General features: G+C 41.6%; 1 protein-coding gene across 1 annotated transcript; it reads right to left on the reverse strand.

The window, feature by feature from the left end:
• Window positions 1-13,083: 13,083 nt before the first annotated feature.
• Window positions 13,084-19,198, reverse strand: LOC125375907 (dehydrogenase/reductase SDR family member 11-like). Its single transcript, XM_048386911.1, has 5 exons — window positions 19,060-19,198; window positions 16,026-16,261; window positions 14,502-14,631; window positions 13,899-13,967; window positions 13,084-13,173 (listed from the first exon to the last, which is right to left on the reverse strand). The coding sequence occupies exons 1-5, from the start codon at window positions 19,174-19,176 to the stop codon at window positions 13,084-13,086; spliced, it is 642 nt and encodes a 213-aa protein (XP_048242868.1). The 5' UTR covers window positions 19,177-19,198.
• Between the last annotated feature and the right edge of the window lie 3,453 nt (window positions 19,199-22,651).

The raw sequence follows: 22,651 nt of genomic DNA on the forward strand, positions 1-22,651 counted from the left end.
ACGGATGTGTGGATTTCCAGAGGACTTTGGAATACATTCATCAGCTATATTATGGAGTGCGTCAGAGAAACATTTGACTGGATCAGGAACATCTAGAAAAAGTTCAGGTGTAAGTCGGTTTGCACAAAGATTTTCATACAAAGGACAGTTAGCCTTATTGAAATTCCATCTTGATGATGGAGGAACGTCAGATGGGGTCACAGACTTAAGAATGGTAGGGAAATGGTCACTTCCACAGAGGTCGTTGTGGACTGACCACTCAAACTCATCAAGCAAATCTGAATCTGAAATTGACAAATCAATGGACGAGTATGTCCCAGTACTAGGATGAAGATATGTTTTTGAATTATCGTTGAAAATACATAAATCATTACTTAACATAAAATCTTCCAGCAACTTTCCTCTCGTGTTGGTATGTGCACTGCCCCATAAGGGATTATGCCCATTTAAATCACCCATTATGATGCAGGGCTTTGGTAGTTGGTCATAAAGGGCTTGGAGATCAGTTTGCTGAAGAGAATATGACGGAGGAATATAGAGCGAGCACAAAGTGAGTACGATGTGCAGAGTCACACGAACTGCAACAGCCTGAAGAGCGGTATTAAGGAGAACTGGGCTGTGAAGAACACCCTGCTTTACTAATACTGAAGAACCTCCAGTGGCCTTAGCCCCTGGGGGAGAAAAGAAATGGTAGGAAGTATAGCCTCTTATGTCAATTTGATCTGTAGTTTTCAAGTATGTTTCCTGAAGACATAAAGCTGATGGTTGAAAATCTTGTTGTAGTAATTGGATATCATTATAGTTATGCCGTAGTCCTCTGCAATTCCATTGAAGGATATGACTTGAGCAGCTCATGGTGGCTCAACCGGGGATCGTGAGCGGGAGGAGTGTCCACTCCCATGGACTGGCTGTGTGGGAGTGACATCCATCTCCAGAGGTGCATAGGGGTTATGAACCTCAACAGATGTTGTAATAGAAGGCATCTCCATGTGTTGGAGGGCCCTGGTTTTTCGAAGTTTCTTTTTTTCGCTGTTAGTTAAGTGGGCTTTGCCCACTGGTTGGCTGTCGGGTACTAATTCTGGTTCCGTCTGAGATGAAGCTGTGGCAATCAGTGGATCACTATTGGACCTATGATGTAAAGTATCAAGAATAACCTGGTCATCCTTGATCCACGAGATGTCAGTTTGACAAGAAATAGATTTTGTCGAAGGTTTAGCAACTGGAGTTGGGGAGGAAATTGCTGCTGAGTATGTTTTTACAGGAGCTGGAGCTACAGATTGTACTAATTTCTTTGCTTCTAGGTAGGTGACATTGTTTGTATGTTTTATTTTCAAAATTTTGGACTCAAATTCAAAAGTTGGACAGGATTTGGAGGAAGCCATATGCTCACCGCCACAGTTGGAGCACTTCATGTCACTAGAGCAGTCTGATGTGTCATGAGCTCCACTACAACGGCAGCACACGACTGCCTTGCCACGACAGAATTTGGCACCATGACCAAACTTTTGACATTTGAAACATCGAAGTGGATGAGGTACATAAACCTCCACTCCAATGTGAAAGTATCCAGCTTTTATAGAGTTAGGGATTCTTGGTAGGGAGAAGCTGAAAAGGTAAGTTTGAGTATTCACAATGTTGTCTTCTTGTGTTTTCCTTGTGAAGCGTTTAACATTGGTGACTCCTTGGCTTTTCAGTTCAGCAGCAATCTCTTCCTCGCTCATGTCGGAAAGACAGCGAGCTAGGTCCCTGACAATACCTCGGCTAGAGTTCAGTGTCTTGTGCTCGGAAACAACAACCTGTGCTGTAAGCCCAGCAGATTGACAGATTGCTGTTTCCTTGCACATTCCACCAAGATGGAACCAGTCCGAAGGCGTGTTACATTTTTCACTTCTCCGCAGGCACTTTGAATGCCCTTAGAGATAGCGAACGGATTTAATTTCAATGGAAGTCCATCAGAAGAAGATATGACTATAAACCGAGGCCAAGCATCCTTAACTTCAGGCGAAACTTCATCATCTGACGAAGTTGACTCTACATGTCGACGTTTGTTTGTTTTGCTAGAACCAGAAGTGTTTGTGTGAGACATGGTGAGATAATATGGTTCAGCACCGCAGCTCCCCACCCGCCACCGAGTGCAAATGAAGACGGTGTCGCAGTGGAAGCCAGCCTGCAACACCAGGGATACAGCGGTGTTATACTCTAGTAAATATCGACTTGAATAGCTATGAGATCCAAAAGAAGAAGGTTCTGCCCATAACACTGTTCCCAAGAAACACAGAATTCAGAAGTCTCTATCACCAGATTGGCCCATGAGCCACCGCCTTCCGGCATAGGACTCTAGGCAAGTTAGGATATCAATACGTAGTTTATTCCAAGTCCAAAATATAACATTCTTGAAAATCCAGGATGTGCAGAAATAATTCTATGCACAGGGCTTGGCATGACCAGCCGATTGATAGAACCGGGCCCATTCTACCACCCGTCTAGGCGAAGTAAGGGTCGAAGTGGTGTGTTGGGCAAAAGGAACACCGGTTCCTGGCTCCAGTGCCCTCAACCACCAGAATCCCGTCCTCCGCCGACACAGGGGCGCAACCCACGGCAAACAGGTTGCCCAACTTGGTCGCCTTCTACGACCAGCAGTGGGGTGCTGTGGAAATATTCTACCCCGGTTCCACACGGGGGAAGAGCTATTAGCGCTACCCAGCACTCACCACGAGGAGGTTGCTCTTCACGAGTGCCGGACCTTCAACTGAGCAAAGAGGCGTTGGTAAGTTGTAGTCCGACGATCAGGCATTAATGCGTAGACTAGGGGATAGGTAATGCTTCCTTTCCGTGCATGCAGTATGTAAAGCTGATTCCAAAGATCTGGGCAGGCGGAGAAAGTACCATCCATGTAGACAATGGAAGCTGACTGGAGGACTCTAAGCTGATCATCAGTAGCAAATCAGGTGTGACTGCGGTGTATGTAGATGGCGCTGCCGACTGAGCTGAAGGAGGGAAATATAGCTGCAGCCTCCGGATCATGTCTCAAGACCTCGTCGTTGTAGAGGGCTGGCATAGGAGTGGTTGGTTCTTCTCTTGCTCTCTTTCTTAAGCTGCCAAGGAACTGGATTCTGTTGGTGTCTTCTGGTGGGTGGTTGTGTACAGTGAAATTTCTAACAAAATTTCAAACTGTTGTACATTTGCCAATGCAGGTCTTAACGGTACATCGCCAATGAGTACCAGTTTGTCTTACTTTGTTCTTGTATTGGAGATATCCCTGAAAGAGGACCTGGAGAGTACCTCTTTGACTGGTAATGAACTCAACCTGCTGCAAACTGCCATGATGGTGCATGAAATGTTCTGTTGTTGTTGCATTAGGTGTTTAAGAGGTCGCCTTCTGCCTAGGCAATTTCGGCTGACCTGTCCCTCTTTGGGACTCCTGTGTGTGAGAAGGGTTCACATATCTATTGTGAGTTCGGTGTTCACATAATTTCTGTTTTTGCATTGATATGATTTCTATTTTCTTATATTGATATGATTTCATTTTTATCCTTGGCTGCTCTGTTTATATACGTTCGAGCAGCTGTCCATCTCTCAGAAATAGAGTTAGTTTGGCCTTCGCTATTGCATCTCTTGGCTTTAGGAGATCTATGACAGATAGCGGATCTAACTGCAATTCTTGTTTTAACCTAGCCCGGGCTGGGGCATGGTCTTGACATTCTAGTAACACGTGGTCAATGGTTTCAGCCTGATTGCAAGATGAAAAAACCTTGTCATAGTGCTTTCTGTGACCAAGTCTGAGGCGTGAGATAGCAATTTCAATTTTCCTTTCATTTGAGTATGAGTTTGTCTTTTGTTGGACCTTGGGTTGAATTTTGTATAGCCATCTGCCGATCTTACTTGCGTCCCATTCGGCTTGCCATCTTTCTGCTATGGAGGCTTTGATTTTGCTTTTTGTCTCTAGTTTACTAAAGGGAATAGGCTGTATATCCGCTTTGTCTAGAGCTAGCTTCGCCAGTGAGTCTGCTTTTTCATTTCCATGAATATCTATGTGAGAGGGGATCCAACACAGCTCCACCTGTTGCCCAGACTAGGGGGAATTTATGTGTGTAATAAGTAAGTTTTAACAAAACATGCATCTCAACTTTTTGAGTAAGCTCCTACTAGCTCCTAACTCATTTATTTCCTGAGAATATTCAAACAGAATTACTGGCCTACTCTTATTAATTAATCCGCTAATCATGGGCTGTGACCATTGTTAAGTGGGTAGAATGGCTGTGTTTGTTTAATTAATCCCACCTACTGTCTTACAATGGGTGTCTCACTAATGGGATGTCTTTCTAATGGGATGTAACCGTTCAAATTAGGGTGTCTACCGTGCGTAACAGTCCGGACATCTGAGTGTGTTATGCTGCATTGTGTGTGCTGGTTGTGCGGCAATATACACACGTTCCCGTGACTGATGGTTGAGCAACAATACACACGTTCCGGTGACTGATGGTTGAGCAGCAATATACACGTTCCCGTGTCTGATGGTTGAGCAGCAATACACACATTCCCGTGTCTGATGGTCGAGCAGCAATACACACATTCCCGTGTCTGATGGCTGAGCAGCAATACATACGTCACCGTGTTTAATGGTTGAGCAGCAATACACACGTTCCCGTGCCTGATGGTTGAGCAGCAATACACACGTTCCCGTGTCTGATGGTTGAGCAGCAATACACATGTTCCCGTGTCTGATGGTTGAGCAGCAATACACACATTCCCGTGTCTGATGGTCGAGCAGCAATACACACGTCCCCGTGTCTGATGGTTGAGCAACAATACACACATTCCCGTGTCTGATGGTCGAGCAGCATTACACACGTCCCCGTGTCTGATGGTTGAGCAACAATACACACGTTCCCGTGTCTGATGGTCGAGCAGCAATACACACATTCCCGTGTCTGATGGTCGAGCAGCAATACACACGTCCTGGTGTCTGATGGTTGAGCAACAATACACACGTTCCCGTGTCTGATGGTTGAGCAGCAATACACACGTTCCCGTGTCTGATGGTTGAGCAGCAATACACACGTTCCCGTGTCTGATGGTCGAGCAGCAATACACACATTCCCGTGTCTGATGGTTGAGCAGCAATACAAACGTTCCCGTGTCTGATGGTTGAGCAGCAATACACACGTTCCCGTGTCTGATGGTCGAGCAGCAATACACACGTTCCCGTGTCTGATGGTCGAGCAGCAATACACACGTTCCCGTGTCTGATGGTTGAGCAGCAATAAACACGCTCCCGTGTCTGATGGTTGAGCAGCAATACACACGTTCCCGTGTCTGATGGTTGAGCAGCAATACACACGTTCCCGTGTCTGATGGTCGAGCAGCAATACACACATTCCCGTGTCTGATGGTCGAGCAGCAATACACACATTCCCGTGTCTGATGGTTGAGCAGCAATACACACATTCCCGTGTCTGATGGTCGAGCAGCAATACACACGTCCCCGCGTTTGATGGTTGAGCAGCAATACACACATTCCCGTGTCTGATGGTTGAGCAGCAATACACACGTTCCCGTGTCTGATGGCTGAGCAGCAATACACATGTTCCCGTGTCTGATGGTTGAGCAGCAATACACACATTCCCGTGTCTGATGGTTGAGCAGCAATACATTCGTCCCCGTGTTTGATTGTTGAGTGGCAGTAGATACATTCATTCCCGTGTGCGATAGTTGAGCGACAGTACACACATTCCGGTGCATGCTGGTTGAAAGAGCAACAAAATGTCCCACAATATTTGTAATATTTCATATACGAACACCATTTCATCAATATTGTTATCAAAGGAACGTGTTTCATTACGTGGACTCGGCAGCTTTTAAAGTCCACTACTAGTGGCTGCAAAGACTCGTCTTACTGCTTCCAATAAATTGGTCATAAAAACACAGGTGACTTCTCTGAATTACAAATATGAACCAAAATATCGTGAACAGCCTCCTCGAATTGGTTAAAACCATTATAGGTACTGCCGAAGCACAAGCCAAACAATGGACTAAAAGAGAAAATGAAACTGTCGAATGTTTTTCAGAGTAGTTTAAGTAAAGATGTTGATTATTTCGTAAGAATGTGGAACAAATTCACAACATACATATGGTCCATTTGTGCACAGTAAAACACTTCATGTACAAAACAAATTTAAGAAAATACAGAACCCAGTTTGGTTATATCCTAAGATTATTGGCATGATGTACATAGCAAGGTTTTGAATTATCTTTACAATAGACATTAACGAATTACATTTAAACAGCGTAGGATGAATAACGAATGTGTTTGGAACACATATATGTCGTAACGTATTGTATTTAGAACAAATCAGTATAAAATGTTATTTATCCTCCACAACATCAGTATTGCAGTACAGGCAAAACCTTTCATGCCTTGGAATATTATGATACCGCCCCGTTTCTATGCGAAGATTATGGGAATTGCAACGGAAGTGGGACAAAGCTATTCTGAGTTTTTCATTGGTAATTTCTTTCAAAATATAATTCAACATTAAGAAGTTGTTTAAAGGAGGAATAAATTTGTGTTTTGAAATTGTTTGACAATGAGAAATGACAGTCCTGTTGAAAAGCACGTTTAAGTCTCATTCCAAATTCTGTAATAAACGATTCTTTGAGTGAAACATTTCGAGCTTCCCATACATATCCAAATCCCAAGCGATATTACAAAGATTAAATTTTGGAAGCCCAGTTAATCTTACCATGGCTTGCACTTGAATTAGCAAAGTGTAACCTTTTTCTAAGGTACCTGGTATCTGGCATTGCTAAGAACGGAAACCAGTATGTAATGACACAATTAGCTGCTAATATGTAAATGGGGAAGGGGCCACTTTCGCCTTGGACAACATACTGTAGAGTAGATTTCTTTACCCCTAAAAGCCTCTTACATGCAGATGTACAGATTCCAATTGTTTAAAAGTGTCTATCCCCCATATTTCCGCGCCATAAAGTAGAACTGGTGCAACCTTTGTATGAAATATCTTAAAGAACAGGTCATAAGGAATTGGGTTTAGTTCATATAGTGATATCAAAACATTGAACACCATCTTCTTTGCCTGTGTACTTGCATTACTCTATATGTGGAACACAAGACAAAGTTTTAATGAGAATGACCCCTAAGTATTCATAACATGAAACACATCCCAACGGCTCCTCTTGCTTATACCACTTTTCACTTCTCGCCAGAATACATCCTTTCTTAAAAACTACAACTTTTGTCTTATTCAGGTAAGTAGTTAGTTGGTAGTTGCAGCAATATTGTTCTAGGGCCCAAATTTGTCCCTGTAATCTAGCAACGGTGTCAGAAATAAGAATAACATCATCAGCGAAAAGTAAAAGGAACAAATGTACAATGTCTGATGAAACTGGAGAGCGTACGGAACTTCAAGATGCTTTACTTTCCTCTGCCAACTCATCAATAAACATCGAAAATAAGTATTGACTGAATACACAACCTTCGCGAATACCCACGTTACATTCAAACAAGTCTGAATAATGTTTATTATATTTTACACATGAGCGGACTTTAGCATAAATAGCCTGGATACATTTTTAACATTTGGGATGAAACGCCCCGTGTCTGTAGAACATTCCAAATAATTGTTATGTCAGATGGGTTTTTTTTACTGAGGAAGCAGCATGTGAAATGGGTGAGTGAGTGAGTATGGTTTTACGCCGCTTTTAGCAATATTCCAGCAATATCACGGCGGGGGACACCAGAAATGGGCTTCACACATTGAACCCATGTCGGGAATCGAACCCGGGTCTTCGGCGTGACGAGCGAACGCTTTATCCACTAGGCTACCCGACCGCCCCAGCATGTGAAATAATTGTCTTCCACATTTATGAAGCATCTATGTGAAATTGGGGGATAAGACATTTGGAAAAGAAGTAGAACAGTTTCTCCACCAGCCCCAACCCCCGCCCCCATGTCTTCCCTAAAATGATTTGAAAGTCTTGAAAGTTGTAACCCAGATCAAAAATATTTTGAGCAGGAGCCGTTTAACTCTCAAAAATCAACAAATATAATATATTATCATCGAATGATAACATATGTATCAGTTTATCTATATCAATATCTATAGCTGTATCTACATATATCAAGCTTTGTTTAGTAAGGCAGCCGTCTTGATAATACCCTGTACTTTCAGATGTATAGCCATGGCCTTTGACCTAGAGTACTTCTGAATAGACTCCCACTACCACTTCTACTACTACTTCTACCATTACCACAACCAATAAAACTTCACCTCCCTAAGCCTGACCACCCGATCCCGTTAGTCGCCTCTTACAAGCATAGTCGCTTTTTATACCACTACTATCATCACCACTACTTTTACTGATACTAATACTTTTACTTCTACTACAACTTCTGATGCTATTTGTACTACTAGTTCTACTCCTACTACTACTACTACTACTACTACTACTACTACTACTACTACTACTACAACTACTACTACTACTTCCGCAAGAAACAACACGTAGAAAAAAATTGATATGCGGAAGGTGGTAGGCGCTATTTGTTTTGCTATCTGCTATTTGCGTTTTAAAGTGTTTCCAGCGAACTATTTCTTTATTGGTTTTTCAAAAACTGCTCAATGAGGTATTGCGTCGCTTCCCGCCCTCCAACATACACATTTCACCATTGAAAGGTGTCATTGGTTTACACTCGGCAATCGAAGTAGAAACTAACGTGTTTGTCACATCGAGACTTCTCCCCCAAACACACCAAGTCTAGACAGTCTGAAGACATAGCACACCCTGTCAAGGTTTTCCTTCTTCTGAAATCTGCTTTCAACTCAATACTGAGACAAAACGTTCTTTGAGTACCGTCAGATAAGGTGAGTGAGTGAGTGAGTGAGTTGAGTACCGTCAGAAAAGGTGAGTGAGTGAGGGAGTGAGTGAGCTGAGTACCGTCAGATAAGGTGAGTGAGTGAGTGAGTGGGTTGAGTACCGTCAGATAAGGGGGGCATGGGGACACTTTCAATTGTAACGTATTCAATTTGTCAAACGCTTGAAAGTCAAATAAGAAACTAATTCGTTTGTGTCATACACCTGAATGAGGAACAATGAACTACAGTAAACTACGTTTATAACGAATATGCTTATAACGAAACGACGGATACAACGAACCTATTTTTCGTCCCAACATTTGCTGTATATATGATGTATATATGATTATAACGAACTAAACTTTGTCTTCCCTTTATGGTCGTTGTAACCTTAGTTTATTGTATACGTTTTAAAGACGACTAACGATCTATTCTTCCTACATTACGGGGATTATATCATAACAAATATAATCCATATAACATCAGCCGAAATACAAGAATGACATGTTCAATAGTCTTGACCAATAGTATATAACCTTAATATAAGAGAAGATGATAGAACATAGGCTACCAGCCACATTCACCATACACAACGGTCATGGCAACCCACCCCTGTAAGGAGCGACTAACGGGATCAGGTGGTCAGACTCGCTGGCGCGACTGATGCATGTTGTCGTATCCTAATTGCATAGATCGATAGTGTATTTATTTAATTCATTTAATATTCGATTAAAATGCTGTTTTAATTATGAGTTATTTATCTTGATAAATTAAAAAACCTTTGAAAAATCGATAAGAAAAGCGTGCAATCTAAATATCTTTGAATTACAGATTGCAGAACGAAGATAATATAGATGTTTGTGTATCCTTTCCTATAACCTGCTACCGACTCCTATTTTACTTATTTTATGTATGTTATCTGACTAATCTCGTATGGTGAACATGACGAATCTTCTGGAAACACTAATAAGTTTTATCTAATGCGTCTTGTTGGTGTATCGGAACTATCATGCCAAGTGAGCATGAGCTAGGAAAATACCCATGATCTCACTTAACCTTGAATAGCAATTCAAAGTAAGACAACAACAAATGTGCAGGAAAATAAATAACAAGCTCCAGGTGATTTACTAAATGTGTGATGTTGAAGGCTGTCAAGCATTTCATCTTAAGATTACGCCATCAGTACATAATTGGGGGCAAGGGTGGCCCTGTCGTCTAAAGCGCTATGCACACTCGCGTCCCCTGGGCACGCCTGAACCCTATGGTCGTGGGTTTGAATCCCGATTTGCCCTGCTTATGTATCAAGGTTGGTCAGCACCATACCCGTGTTCGTGGGTTTAACCAAATTTGGTAAACGTCTAAGACCTGCATATCTTCGGGCTTTTCCCCCACATCAAGCTGACACGCCGTGACATAACTGGAATACTGTTCAAGCGGCGTTAAACCCATCTCTCAATACGTTATTGAAACAGGAAAACCAAATAGTTTAATCAATATTCAGTTGGTTAATTTTCAAGTTCGCTTTCTATATTATAAATGGATACCACCAATTATTCTGGGCTTATATAAATGTAGCCATAAACGTGAATATTGATGGACCTAGCATGATACACGCCTTGATTAGTTCATCACTTAAATGCGAATTTCTAAATATCATGGTGTTCGAATAGTCACACGGGGAGCACAGTTTAATCAAACCAGGGACTCTAACACGAACCTAGCTCTGCATTGAAAACACCGTATGTTAATTTCCTAATTATACCGCAATCTATTTCTGATTTTTTCAACAAGCAAAATTGATAACATTTAGTCGTTATTCAATGTATATATTTAATTTATCATATGTTCCCGTGGTGTAAATGGGTTGAACGTCGCGTCCAAGATTATTACTTTTATATCGACGTGCATATGTACGTGTTTGTTTGGTTGCTTGTGCTAGTCCGGACTGTTGCAGATTTAATAGCGCTAGCCCAATGAGATACCATGCCACAATTTAACACAAAGACCCCTCTCAGACACAGTATACTGACTCCGAGCCGACCAGTCCTTGGTTTAGCCCCTTAATGTCGAGCGCCAGGCAGGGTATAAAAAAGCATCATTTTTAAACGTCTGTTGGCGTCTGTTGACGCGGCCTGGGATCGAACCTCGGACCTTTCGCTCTCCGGGCGGACGCTGTACCACTTTTGAGTCGTGAACAGTGGACATGCATTGCATTTTTTGTGACGACCAAGAGTGTTTTCATTTTTAACCAAACCTGAAAATAGTGCTTGATCTCCTATAAACAGAAAGACAAATCTGAAACACCATTCATCAACAATTTTATGTTTTTAACACACGTTCCATGAACCTAAGGACACGGACGTATGAGGCCACAAATGCGAAGGTTGCACGTTCGATCACACTGAAATATACGTAACATTTGATTTTCCATCCTTCTGCACATTTCCTTACGTCAGCTAAGTGGAATATGTCTTACCGCATTCGATGTAATAAGCGCCACGCTCTAACAAGCGCCCACGGCGGTATTTGCTAATATATTGGCTGGTGAACAATCCCAATTAGGACCTCTTCCGATTGATCAATGTTCACAAGACTTTATTATTTGCGTACAATACGCACTCGTGTGTTATATGCCCCCTTAAATTCTAGAAAAATATATCTGTCGTACATAAATAGTTCAGGCTGACAGCATAAACCACGAAATTTATCTTTCAACTCTGTTTTTTTTCACCGAAATAATATTCTTATAAGAACCCCCTATTTCTAATTTTGAGAGCGCCCTGGGCGCTTATTACGTCGAATACGGTATGTAGATTGTGTTAAATAGCAAACGAGAGACATTCGGCGGAATATCCAATGGGTAGAGGGGCCTTTAATGGTGTATATCTGGTACAGAGGAAACATCTGTAGACGCCCCTGCTAGGAGGTTATTGCACACAAAGAAGGTTCCGCATGAACACCATGACGCCACAAGAGGTTTATCATGGAAGGGATTTTTGTTTGTGTTGTTTGTCTAAGACACCCCTTACGAATTTAATATCGACTTCATGTAAACAAGGTATACCTATTTTCAGCAACGATTCGATGATAGTTTTTTATTAATAAGAACGAATTCACTGGGAACTGTCCAGACCGGATAAATGGGGTTTCGGTTCATGACGACAACACAGGTCAATAATTCTCATTGTCGATTCCTTTCAGTGCGACATCATGTATCTGAAATAACACATTGAAATTGTCAAATGAGACGAATGTATTCTCTATGTTTCGTTTAAAGGCGGACTAGACTTAGGCAAACCAGCGAATTAGACGACTAAGCCTCCCGTTTCCCTCTATAAGTCGATGTTATTTCACTTTGATACCGAAGCAAGCGAAAAAAAGACATTCTGTCAGCTTTTGTAGAATACTTTTAAAAAACATGTTGAAGCAAAACGGCAGGTAAATCTTGAAAGCTCAAAATCGCTTCCAACTTATTATTTCTTTACATTGTTTTGGAAAGCTGGAAAGTTGTTCCCACTTCCACTTCCGTAAAGGCGTATCAGAAATGAGAAAGATGAGATTTAACGACATACAATCTTGATTACGACCTGGTATCTTAAGCTTAGTAATATATGCTTTGATATGTAAATGCACTTGCAGTAATGGCGCTTAGCTAACTGTGCGTACCAACAGCAGAACAAGTTAAGAGTAACTGCCCTGTCGTAAACAAGAATGTATGTCGTAAACCCTCATTATTCTCATTTTAAACAGACGACAGTAAACAAGCGAAACAAACGCCTTCGTAATCTTAGATCTTAGATCGTCGTTCTTAAAACTAAGAAATATAAAGTTGAAAATGGCAGAACAGTCGAGCTTTTACGGTTTCTATCTCCTAAAACATGTTTACCGAAGTGGGAAGTGAGACGTGATGTGATGTAGATCTTTCCGAGTGTACCATCTTTCCAAATACTTATACGGAAGTAAGAAGTTCGAAGCGGTGTTGAGCTTTCCAGCTTCTATCTTTCAAAGCCGATTTCGGGAGTGAAAAGTAGGAAGCGATGTAGAGCTTTCAAGATTTTCATCTTTCAAAAATAAGGGTTTGAAAATGAATTGTCAAGTGTTACCCGGACCCAAATACCTATCACCTTTGAAAAGAATGACAAAAAACTTCATTAAGCCCCTACATCCTTGTCCCTACATCACGCAAAGACAACTTGTTGGTGATAATTTAAATGACGAAGTTGCAGCCAACCTGTACATGGTGCGGAGACCCGAGGGCAAAGATCACAATCGCGGTGATGTCTTCAACTTCCAGTTCCTGAAACCAGAAGACAGGCGTAGTTGATGGAGTTTTACAGCCGCATGCTTGAACATACATATAAGAGCACCTCTAGCTTGTACAGATGACAGATCACCGAGAGGAGCCTGTGCACTTTGTTGAGCTGAATATATTCTCAAGGTTGGCCAAGAGAACACGTTAATGATTATCACGGCTGTTTGTGTGTCTGCGCAACGTCTTTACATTCAATGCAGAATCGCACAATCAACTTTATCTCGAAATCAGAAAGGATAGCTTTCGTTCTCAAGTCCATCTCCAAATACTTCGAACGAATTTATGCTTCAGACCTTTGAAGAAAAAGAAATTGCCTGCCACAAGAATTGCACTGTTGCAATGTGCTTTTATTTAAAAAACATTCAGGCTCATAGTTATAAATGAAAATATCTGTTGAAATGTCTGATTTCGATACAACATCCCGATACCAAACGGATCATTTCATTTACATACTATGAAGAACTTGGATAGAATAGGACCTCACTAACCCATGCGAGTAACGGGATCGGGTGGTCAGGCTTGCTGCTTCAGTTGACGCCTGTTATTGTATCCCAACTGCGTGGATCGATGTTCATGATATCAATCACTGCATTTCTGGTCCTGGCGCGATTATTTACAGACCGTCGTCAAATAGCAAGAATATTGCCGCGTTATTGCTGCGTTAAACAACAAACAAACAAACAAACATTATATACCCCTTGATACCCCACTTCAGGGATTAATCCGTCCGCATTCAACCGATACAGGATCTCAGTCCTCACTACTCCGGGGGACACAGACTTGAACATAAGATATCGATACATGAAGAAAAACATCAATATCAGTCCAATTCAAATTGTGGCATGGACTAACTGACTGATTGTTAATGTCACGTGGGGCGAAGCCCGAAATTCGTACAATGTGTGATGCATATTCTTTGCTTAAACCTTACCTCAGTCACTCTCTAAGTCACATAGTAAGTTGAATTAAGTTGAAAACAGAGTTGGATTTTGTGTAATGATACTGTTAGACTTGCCTTCATGTATTTGCAAAACAAAAACATACGTTTTGAGGAAAGGAAAATAGTCATAGTTTAAAATTTGAGTTTTCGAAACCATTTTATTTCCTTATTTCTTCCTTAGTATATAATCATGCAAATAGCATGCTGCATTTTGTAAAACCCTTTGTCCGGGACTGGCCACAGCGCGGAGAGTTTCGGGACGTGTTGTAACGTAATGGAGGTAGTTTTCCTCCTTTACTGCCCTAAAGTTGGCTATTTGAACTGCACATGAACTTAAAATAGAACCAGTTAGTATTACTACTACAGAACGTACCGTCACTCTGATGCCACTGTTAATTTCTTTCAGCTCTTTCATCAGACCTTCTTGAATCGCCGAGACAGCAAATTTCGTAGCCCCGTAAAAGTGACTACATTTTCTCGGTCCCACCCTTTTCCCCAGCACACTGTCAGCATAAAAACATGAAACATAAGATAAATCACAGGGCTGTGGTTCTTTGCCTACTTGTTAAAGTAAATGTACACCCAGTCAGCAATATGACAGCTATGCCACAGAACACAAACGGTGAAGAATTCCAGGCAAACCAGTGATAGCTTGGCCACCGCCGATGTCGACTACCGCAGAGGTACAAGGACAAAGGATCTATCCAATCACAGAAACTGTCACGCCGATCCTGATTCAGTCGGCTGTTAAGACAAGCATGATGTACCGTGGTCCTGTTCGGACCCGCAGTTTTCACCGGGCAAAGGGGATGTGTACGTTTGCTCGTTTTACAATAACTATTGCATGTTGCCGTTAACATGTCTTGGAAATGTTACTTCAAGACACGCAAGCGCGTTAAATGAATGTCAATCAAAATGGGAATGACCAATGACCTGTCCCGACACCAGAATGTCATGTAAGGTGGGTGAGTTTGGATTAACGCCACTTTTAACAGTATTCCAGTTATATCGTGGCGTGTAGCTTAATGTGGGAGGAAAGCCAGAATTGATGCAGGTCTCAGACGTTTACCACTTCGGTGAAACCCACGAGCACGGGTATGGTGCTGACAAACCTAGGAACATAATCGGGGAGAACCGGGATTCGAACCCACAATCATAGGTTTCTGGCGTGGCCAAGGGATGCAACTGTGCACAGCGAATCGCGTCGCCATGTACGACGTGTGTTGTACACTACCTCTAGCATATCCTTCCATTCCCAAGTGCTTCCTGTCAACAGGACTTCACGATCAATGTTCATGTACGACGTGTGTTGTACACTACCTTTAGCATATCCTTCCATCCCCAAGTGCTTCCTGTCAACAGGACTTCACGATGTTCATGTACGACGTGTGTTGTACCCTACCTCTAGCATATCCTTCCATCCGCAAGTGCTTCCTGTCAACAGGACTTCACGATGTTCATGTACGACGTGTGTTGTACCCTACCTCTAGCATATCCTTCCATCCGCAAGTGCTTCCTGTCAACAGGACTTCACGATGTTCATGTACGACGTGTGTTGTACCCTACCTCTAGCATATCCTTCCATCCGCAAGTGCTTCCTGTCAACAGGACTTCACGATCGATGTCAATGTACAATGTATGTTGTACCCTACCTCTAGCATATCCTTCCATCCCCAAGTGCTTCCTGTCAACAGGACTTCACGATGTTCATGTACGACGTGTGTTGTACCCTACCTCTAGCATATCCTTCCATCCGCAAGTGCTTCCTGTCAACAGGACTTCACGATCGATGTCAATGTACAATGTATGTTGTACCCTACCTCTAGCATATCCTTCCATCCCCAAGTGCTTCCTGTCAACAGGACTTCACGATGTTCATGTACGACGTGTGTTGTACCCTACCTCTAGCATATCCTTCCATCCGCAAGTGCTTCCTCTCAACAGGGGTTCGTTGTGGGTCAGACCTGCGTTGTTGATGCACACGTCCACCCCACCAAGGTCAGGGTCCGCCCTGATCATCTTGAACATCGCCAGGACATCTTCTTCCTTGGATACGTCACAACGCACTGCCTTGACCGTGCCAGGTTCATCCTTCAACTCATCAGCTAGTGTCTGAGGTGGCGGAATTATATACTCGATTGGAACCTCGTATACAGTATGTAAAGTATGTAAAGAATGAAGACCAATATGCTTTATTTGGAATCACGCTCTTTCGAAGGACGGATGGGACTGAATGCCATTTAATATTAAGCATCTTATAATTGGTTCAATGAACTCCTTTAAAGGGACATCACATTCCATGCTCTGGTGCCCATTTCCCTTCGGGCGTCTAGACGCTGTAATTAATTAAATGATGCTAGATTGATCTTCACCATAACCTTTAAGATAACAGAAAAAGTAAGTGGCTTTTGAAAGATTTGATGTAAACTTGATAGAACAGCTATTTAGCCAGGGCATTTTCACTCTTTTAGGAGGGGCATGTGACTACCATGTGGAAACTGGAATTTCGTTAGGACGGCACCATACCCAACATATATGAATATCTCAATATATCTCAATATGAATTAGTATATTCGTTTGTAATTGACATTGAAATTAATCTAAACCAGGGAAATATGATGCATTCATGGTGATAAATAACACATAACCAGCACAAAAGAAATCAGATTTAGTTAAAGCAGCAGGTGTTCGTTGAGATATTAAAACCTTCAGTTTACAAATTACAATGTTACTACAAAACGTACAAATGCAGTTACTTTCAGACTACAATACCGGGAATATGCCACAATAAACAAATGTATATGCTGCTATGCCCTATAAATTCCTTGTTAGATATATACAGTTATTGCAACATAATACAACATACGATTAATAGGTGGTTCACAATGCAAAGTTCAAAATCGTTCTCAACAAATGGATTCCTCCAGCTGGGCTTGGGATGGGGAGTCGCTACCAACTCGGACCAATTACAGTAAACTACGCTTATATCAAGCACGTTTATAACGAACTTACGAATGTAACGAATTATTTTTGGTCCTGTCCATTTGCTGTATATATTCCGTACATTTGCTTATAACGAACTACGGTTATAACGAATTAGAATTAGTGGTCCCTTTGAGTTCGTTACAACCGTAGTTTACTGTACTTCTAATTACGTAGTGCACTTTGAGAAAATTACAATAATGTGTTTTCCCAGTGTTGTTATATTAACAGAAACACTGCTTGGGGTTGGTGGTGGGGGCAACACCAATAACAAATATTCTATATAGATTTGGATTTGCCAGGAAATGACAGTAAATAGGATACCATGCAGCGTTTGCCGCACTTTTTAAGCAACATTACATGATCGTCTCTTTCATTCATGGTCAGCACCCTTACATGCAAATCATCAGTGTTTTTACTATAATCAGTTTAAATCCCTTCTAAATATTGAACCGTATCAAACATACGTGACCTTCCTCAACATTTGAGAACATCCTATTCCAGTTTTAGATTTCACAGTTTCAAGCTTAGTGTTGGGATTGACAGATATAAAATATATTTTATAATGAAAAATATTGTATGTCATGCAACCTCAAAGGCTATGTTGTTGAAGATGAATTCCATATCTCCTATATATATGATTCCTACTCTGAATTGAGAAACAAGTTCATTGTAAACTATTTTAGTAAATATCCTACGATTAATAATTCTACTTCTATCATGCAGGGTAAAAGCAATGTTATTATCAGAAATGACTGTCTATAGCTATCATGCAGATATTAAAATAAACAGCGATTTGTGTTTTGAGCCGGAGGCATTACACTGAATAGAACTTTCTGTCTGTGTGTCTGTCTCTCTCCTATGGTATGCAAAGTAGTAAGGGAATGAGTTTAGTTAAACGTCTATTCTAACATGACACTGACGAATGCTTGATTCTAACTGATCAAAATACCATTAAAATCAGTTATCTAATTAATGTCATTAGTTACCTCAAAATTAACACACAAAATCTTGCTTGTAAATACATCGATCTATCGATGACCTATGCATTCGCTGATATAAAACTATTGCCAATAATTACTGCATGCCGGGTTTATGTCCAAATTTGAACATCAAGTGTTGCTACACAGCAGGTCAGCTGAATGTCTGAGGAAGTCCTGATTACAACATCTTTTATTAATGATCTGTGTTCGCCCATGTTTCCTGCTGGTCTCTCAGCAACGTCCGACACCTGTTCTTAACTGCAGAGGAATATACAATATCATGGAAGTAAATCGAAATAAAACTACGAATATTGTGTTTAGAAATCGCGGTCCCCCAAAGTCGTATGAAAATTGTTTTATGATGATACACCTATAGAAACAGTATATTTATGTAAATACCTGGAACCTCACCCATAAATAAGTTAATCTGGAACAAAGCTCATTCCTACATTATATCTCAAGCAAAATAGGCAACACACACTACACAATAAAGTTTGTAAATCTAGTTTAAAGGTTTGTAGGTCAACTTGTAAAACTATTGGTTTGAGGGAATGTGGAAAAGTGCCTTTACAATTTATATATGGAGGAAAGTCGTGTATAAAAAGACGTGAATAATTGAATATGTACATTATCTATACAACGTACATTTTGCGAAATACCAATCAGTCGTGTGAAAACTCTGTTAAGAGTTTGTCATACTTTTCGACTTTAACGGGTTCGGTCCCTGTAAATGGCTGACTGCGTGTCATCGTACCCTTTTCCCTGGTTCGTTGTAGCGCTGTTACTCAACGGTGTGTCTGTTCCAGGCTCGATTCTTGTACCCATTCTAAGCCCGTCCTAAGACTACCAAACAAAATACGCTACAATTCCTTACAGATGACGACACTGCCATTGATTATGTGGCATAGCATTGGCAGTACTTGATACTATTACTAAGTGCAGGCGGGATCAACTCCTTTTGTCGACATTTCTGGCACACCCCACCACCTTCATGCCATGTTTGACCAGTGCCTTGACCAGCCCAGCCCCAATACCGGCCGAGGCTCCTGTCACTAGAGCTACACGTCCCGACCACCGCTGCATGTCTGAGTGTGATGGCTGACGACTGCAGTCAGACGCTTACTGGTAATACCTCTAAGTTTCAGCTTTATCCGTATGCTCCAGGCATCTGTTTGCGCAGTTCCATCTGCATGCACCGCTGTTACATTCATTTTTATTCCAATATTTCATTTATTATTAAAATTTCGAGCGAAGGCATCAACACAATAATGGTATATCGGTTATAATATCTGGTGCCAATATACCTATCCTGAAACAATTTGAAAAATCTTTGTCGAAGTTTTGTTATATTTGACAAAATGGCCACAAACTTCAAATTAAGCTGTGCTGTGTATTAAAGAATGAACTGTTCATAGATCATGTCTGTTTGTCACACCGTCATCTTTCTTTGTCATGCGAACAAATATTTACTGCTCAAATCGTTTTCTTGACTGTCCTTAGAGTTAAAGTTGATTATGTGTTTTCATGGTGTGTCTTTTTGTTTGTCGTTTACCGCCGCACTCCGCAATATTCCAGCTATATGACGGCGGTCTGTAAATAATCCAGTCTGGACCAGACAATCCAGTGATTAACATAATGGGCATGGATCCACGCAATTGGGATACGATGATATACATCAACCAAGTCAGCGAGCCTGACCACCCGATCCCGTTAGTTACCTCTTACGACAAGCATATTCGCCTTTTACAGCAAGCATGGGTTGCTGAAGACCTCTTCCACCCCGGATCTTTACGGGTGTAGACAGGCATGGGTTGCTGAAGTCCTCTTCCACCCCGGATCTTTACGGGTGTAGACAGGCATGGGTTGCTGAAGACCTCTTCCACCCCGGATCTTTACGGGTGTAGACAGGCATGGGTTGCTGAAGACCTCTTTCACCCCGGATCTTTACAGGTGAAGACAGGCATGGGTTGCTGAAGACCTCTTTCACCCCGGATCTTCACGGGTCTCATTGTGTGTCAGTGTAGTTGATAAAGTGGGTGTCAAAATTTCCTATTTAGCAAAGGCTCCGGTGACTAGGTTTTGTTTTGGACTCCTTTAAGTCTCGCGAACACATGTTTATTCCACATTGCAACTTTTACCTTCCTTTAATAAGGTAAGACGCCATCACTTAACTTTTGTGTTTTCGTTACAGGGCGAATATTTCTAGAAAGGTTCCGAAACGTCGCTATGAAAAAATAGAGAAGTTGAAATCCAAATGCCATACTGAGCTCCATTCATCTTTGACGTTATTCAAAATTGACGTTTCTAGTCTGCACAAAATCAATAAACGTGCTATCGTGTCACTGGATGGACCATCACTGGATTGTCTGGTCAAGACTCGATTGTTTACGTGCAGGAGTGCTGCTGTGCGGCGTTGGAAACAAACACCGCATAACTGTTTTTCAGTGATCCATTCATATAATTGTTACTACTGTTTTGCCTTTACGCCTTGAACTTAAGCATAAAAATTCATTGTCATTTTATTACTTATTCAAGAATGGAGTCGTTTTGGGGCTTTTCTGGGAGGTAAGTCATTACATTCAAGAACTATGTTATGGAACCTTTTTGTGTATGTTGGTCAATTCCATATTTAAACATCGGTATTAGTTCCCAAAAGTGTACGGAGATTCAGGGAATTACTTGTGCTCAGTGGCTGTTGTCTAAAATAGAAGAGCAAAAACACTTTCCATCTTCATAAGAAACCTCTGAGTCGATTGTACGATTCCAACTACACTGACGGCCAAAAGAAGCTTTACAACTTCAAAAAAGAAGTTGCATAATTTAAAAACACAAGTTCAAACTAAATCCATGCAAAACACATCGTCCAAACACAACAATGCTCTATGCAGTAAGTAATACACGTCCACGGCATGTTTTTATTCTATATAAAATGCGAAAAGGTGAAAAACATGTGTCGCTTGGGCAGCCGAAACCACACGTGCAATAATTGTGTGTTAATGATTCGGACGGTAAGTCAGAAACTTGTCACGTGGTGTTCTTTATCAGCATGGCAACGCAATACAGCCAGAATCGTACAGAACCTCCCTGCAGCCTACAACGTCAACGTCTTGGCGTGGCATGCACGATCCCCAGACATGTCCCCCATAGAACACCTCTGGCATGTCATAGATCGTCGTGTCGGACAGCGACCACATCCTCCAGTCAACCGATAAGAACTGATCCAGGCCCTCCAAGGAGAATGGCGACGTAGCCCACGGGACGGCATCTGACGACTGACTTCTGTGCGCCGTAGAGTTTTTGCGTGTCTTAAAGCGGGGGATGCAGTGTGCTGTTTAGAACTGGGGCGGTCGGGTAGCCGAGTGGTTTAAGCGTTCGCTCGTCACGCCTAAAACCCGGGTTCGATTCCCGACAAGGGTACAATGTGTGAAGCCCATTTCTGGTGTCCCCCGCCGTGATATTGCTGGAATATTGCTAAAAGCGGCGTAAAACCCATACTCACACACACACACACACTGTTTAGAACTGGCATGCCTCGATATAACTGACATACTTTTCAAATGACGTTTAACAAAACTCACTCATGAGAAAAGGAACAAAATCTATACAAAGGAAGCGTCACATTCAAGAACTTACACAAAACAAGTAACAAGTGATGTCACCACTCGCGAATTTTCCCTATCCTACAGGTAGCAGATGTGAAACACAATCTCACAACACACCTGGTTCTGAAACAATTCTACATTTCAGGAGCTCACCTGACTGATTCTTCGTTTGGCAGTTTGTTAGCGTGTAATTATAAACTCCATTCAACTGTACTAAAACTGTACGTTCCAAACATTTATGTTAACGAAACCTTAAAGCGTCGAATCAAACCTTTTTTTACGAGTTCATCTCTACGGCAGACTTGTGTCATCAAGTAAGGAAATTATAACATGATGATGCTGCTGCGGCAGGGGGCGTATTCAATTGCATTATTGTCTTATATGTAGAAGATAGCCTCACAGGAAGTAGCTAAGAACAATGAAGAACGAAGCGTGGTTTATTTCACGATAAGTCCATTCTCTATCATGACGTCATTTGCGGGGATTCTGGAATATGCGCTCGCAACTCGATGACGTCTGATGAGTTCTTCCCCATAGTTGCAGCTTGGCAAGGCAGATAAACGCAATGGCCGAACGATCGCACCCAAAACTCGGAGAGCTATGACAATCGGTCTGAAAAAAGGTGCAGATAATCGACGTGAAAATTGTAAGAATATCTGGGAAATACCAACTTAACCACTTTGTTCATATGATGGATTTGTCGACATTGCCGAGGTCGGATTGCGTCCAGGGAGTCATCATTATTGAAATACGGGCTTGTGCAGTTTATTAACATTCATAATGAGGCTGTACAGAATGTTGATATCTCATAAAATAAAATAACGACTCGTTGTCTTTGTTTATTGTACAATAAAACACGATAGGGAGAATAGACAACTCGAAGCTGCGCCCCTCATGGTGACGTCATGCAAATGCACTATAATTGTTATACAAAAACACAGAAAATGTACAAAATT

Source organism: Haliotis rufescens, unplaced genomic scaffold (assembly GCF_023055435.1).
Source record: "Haliotis rufescens isolate VD_foot unplaced genomic scaffold, xgHalRufe1.0.p SCAF_62, whole genome shotgun sequence".
Lineage (NCBI taxonomy): Eukaryota > Metazoa > Mollusca > Gastropoda > Lepetellida > Haliotidae > Haliotis > Haliotis rufescens.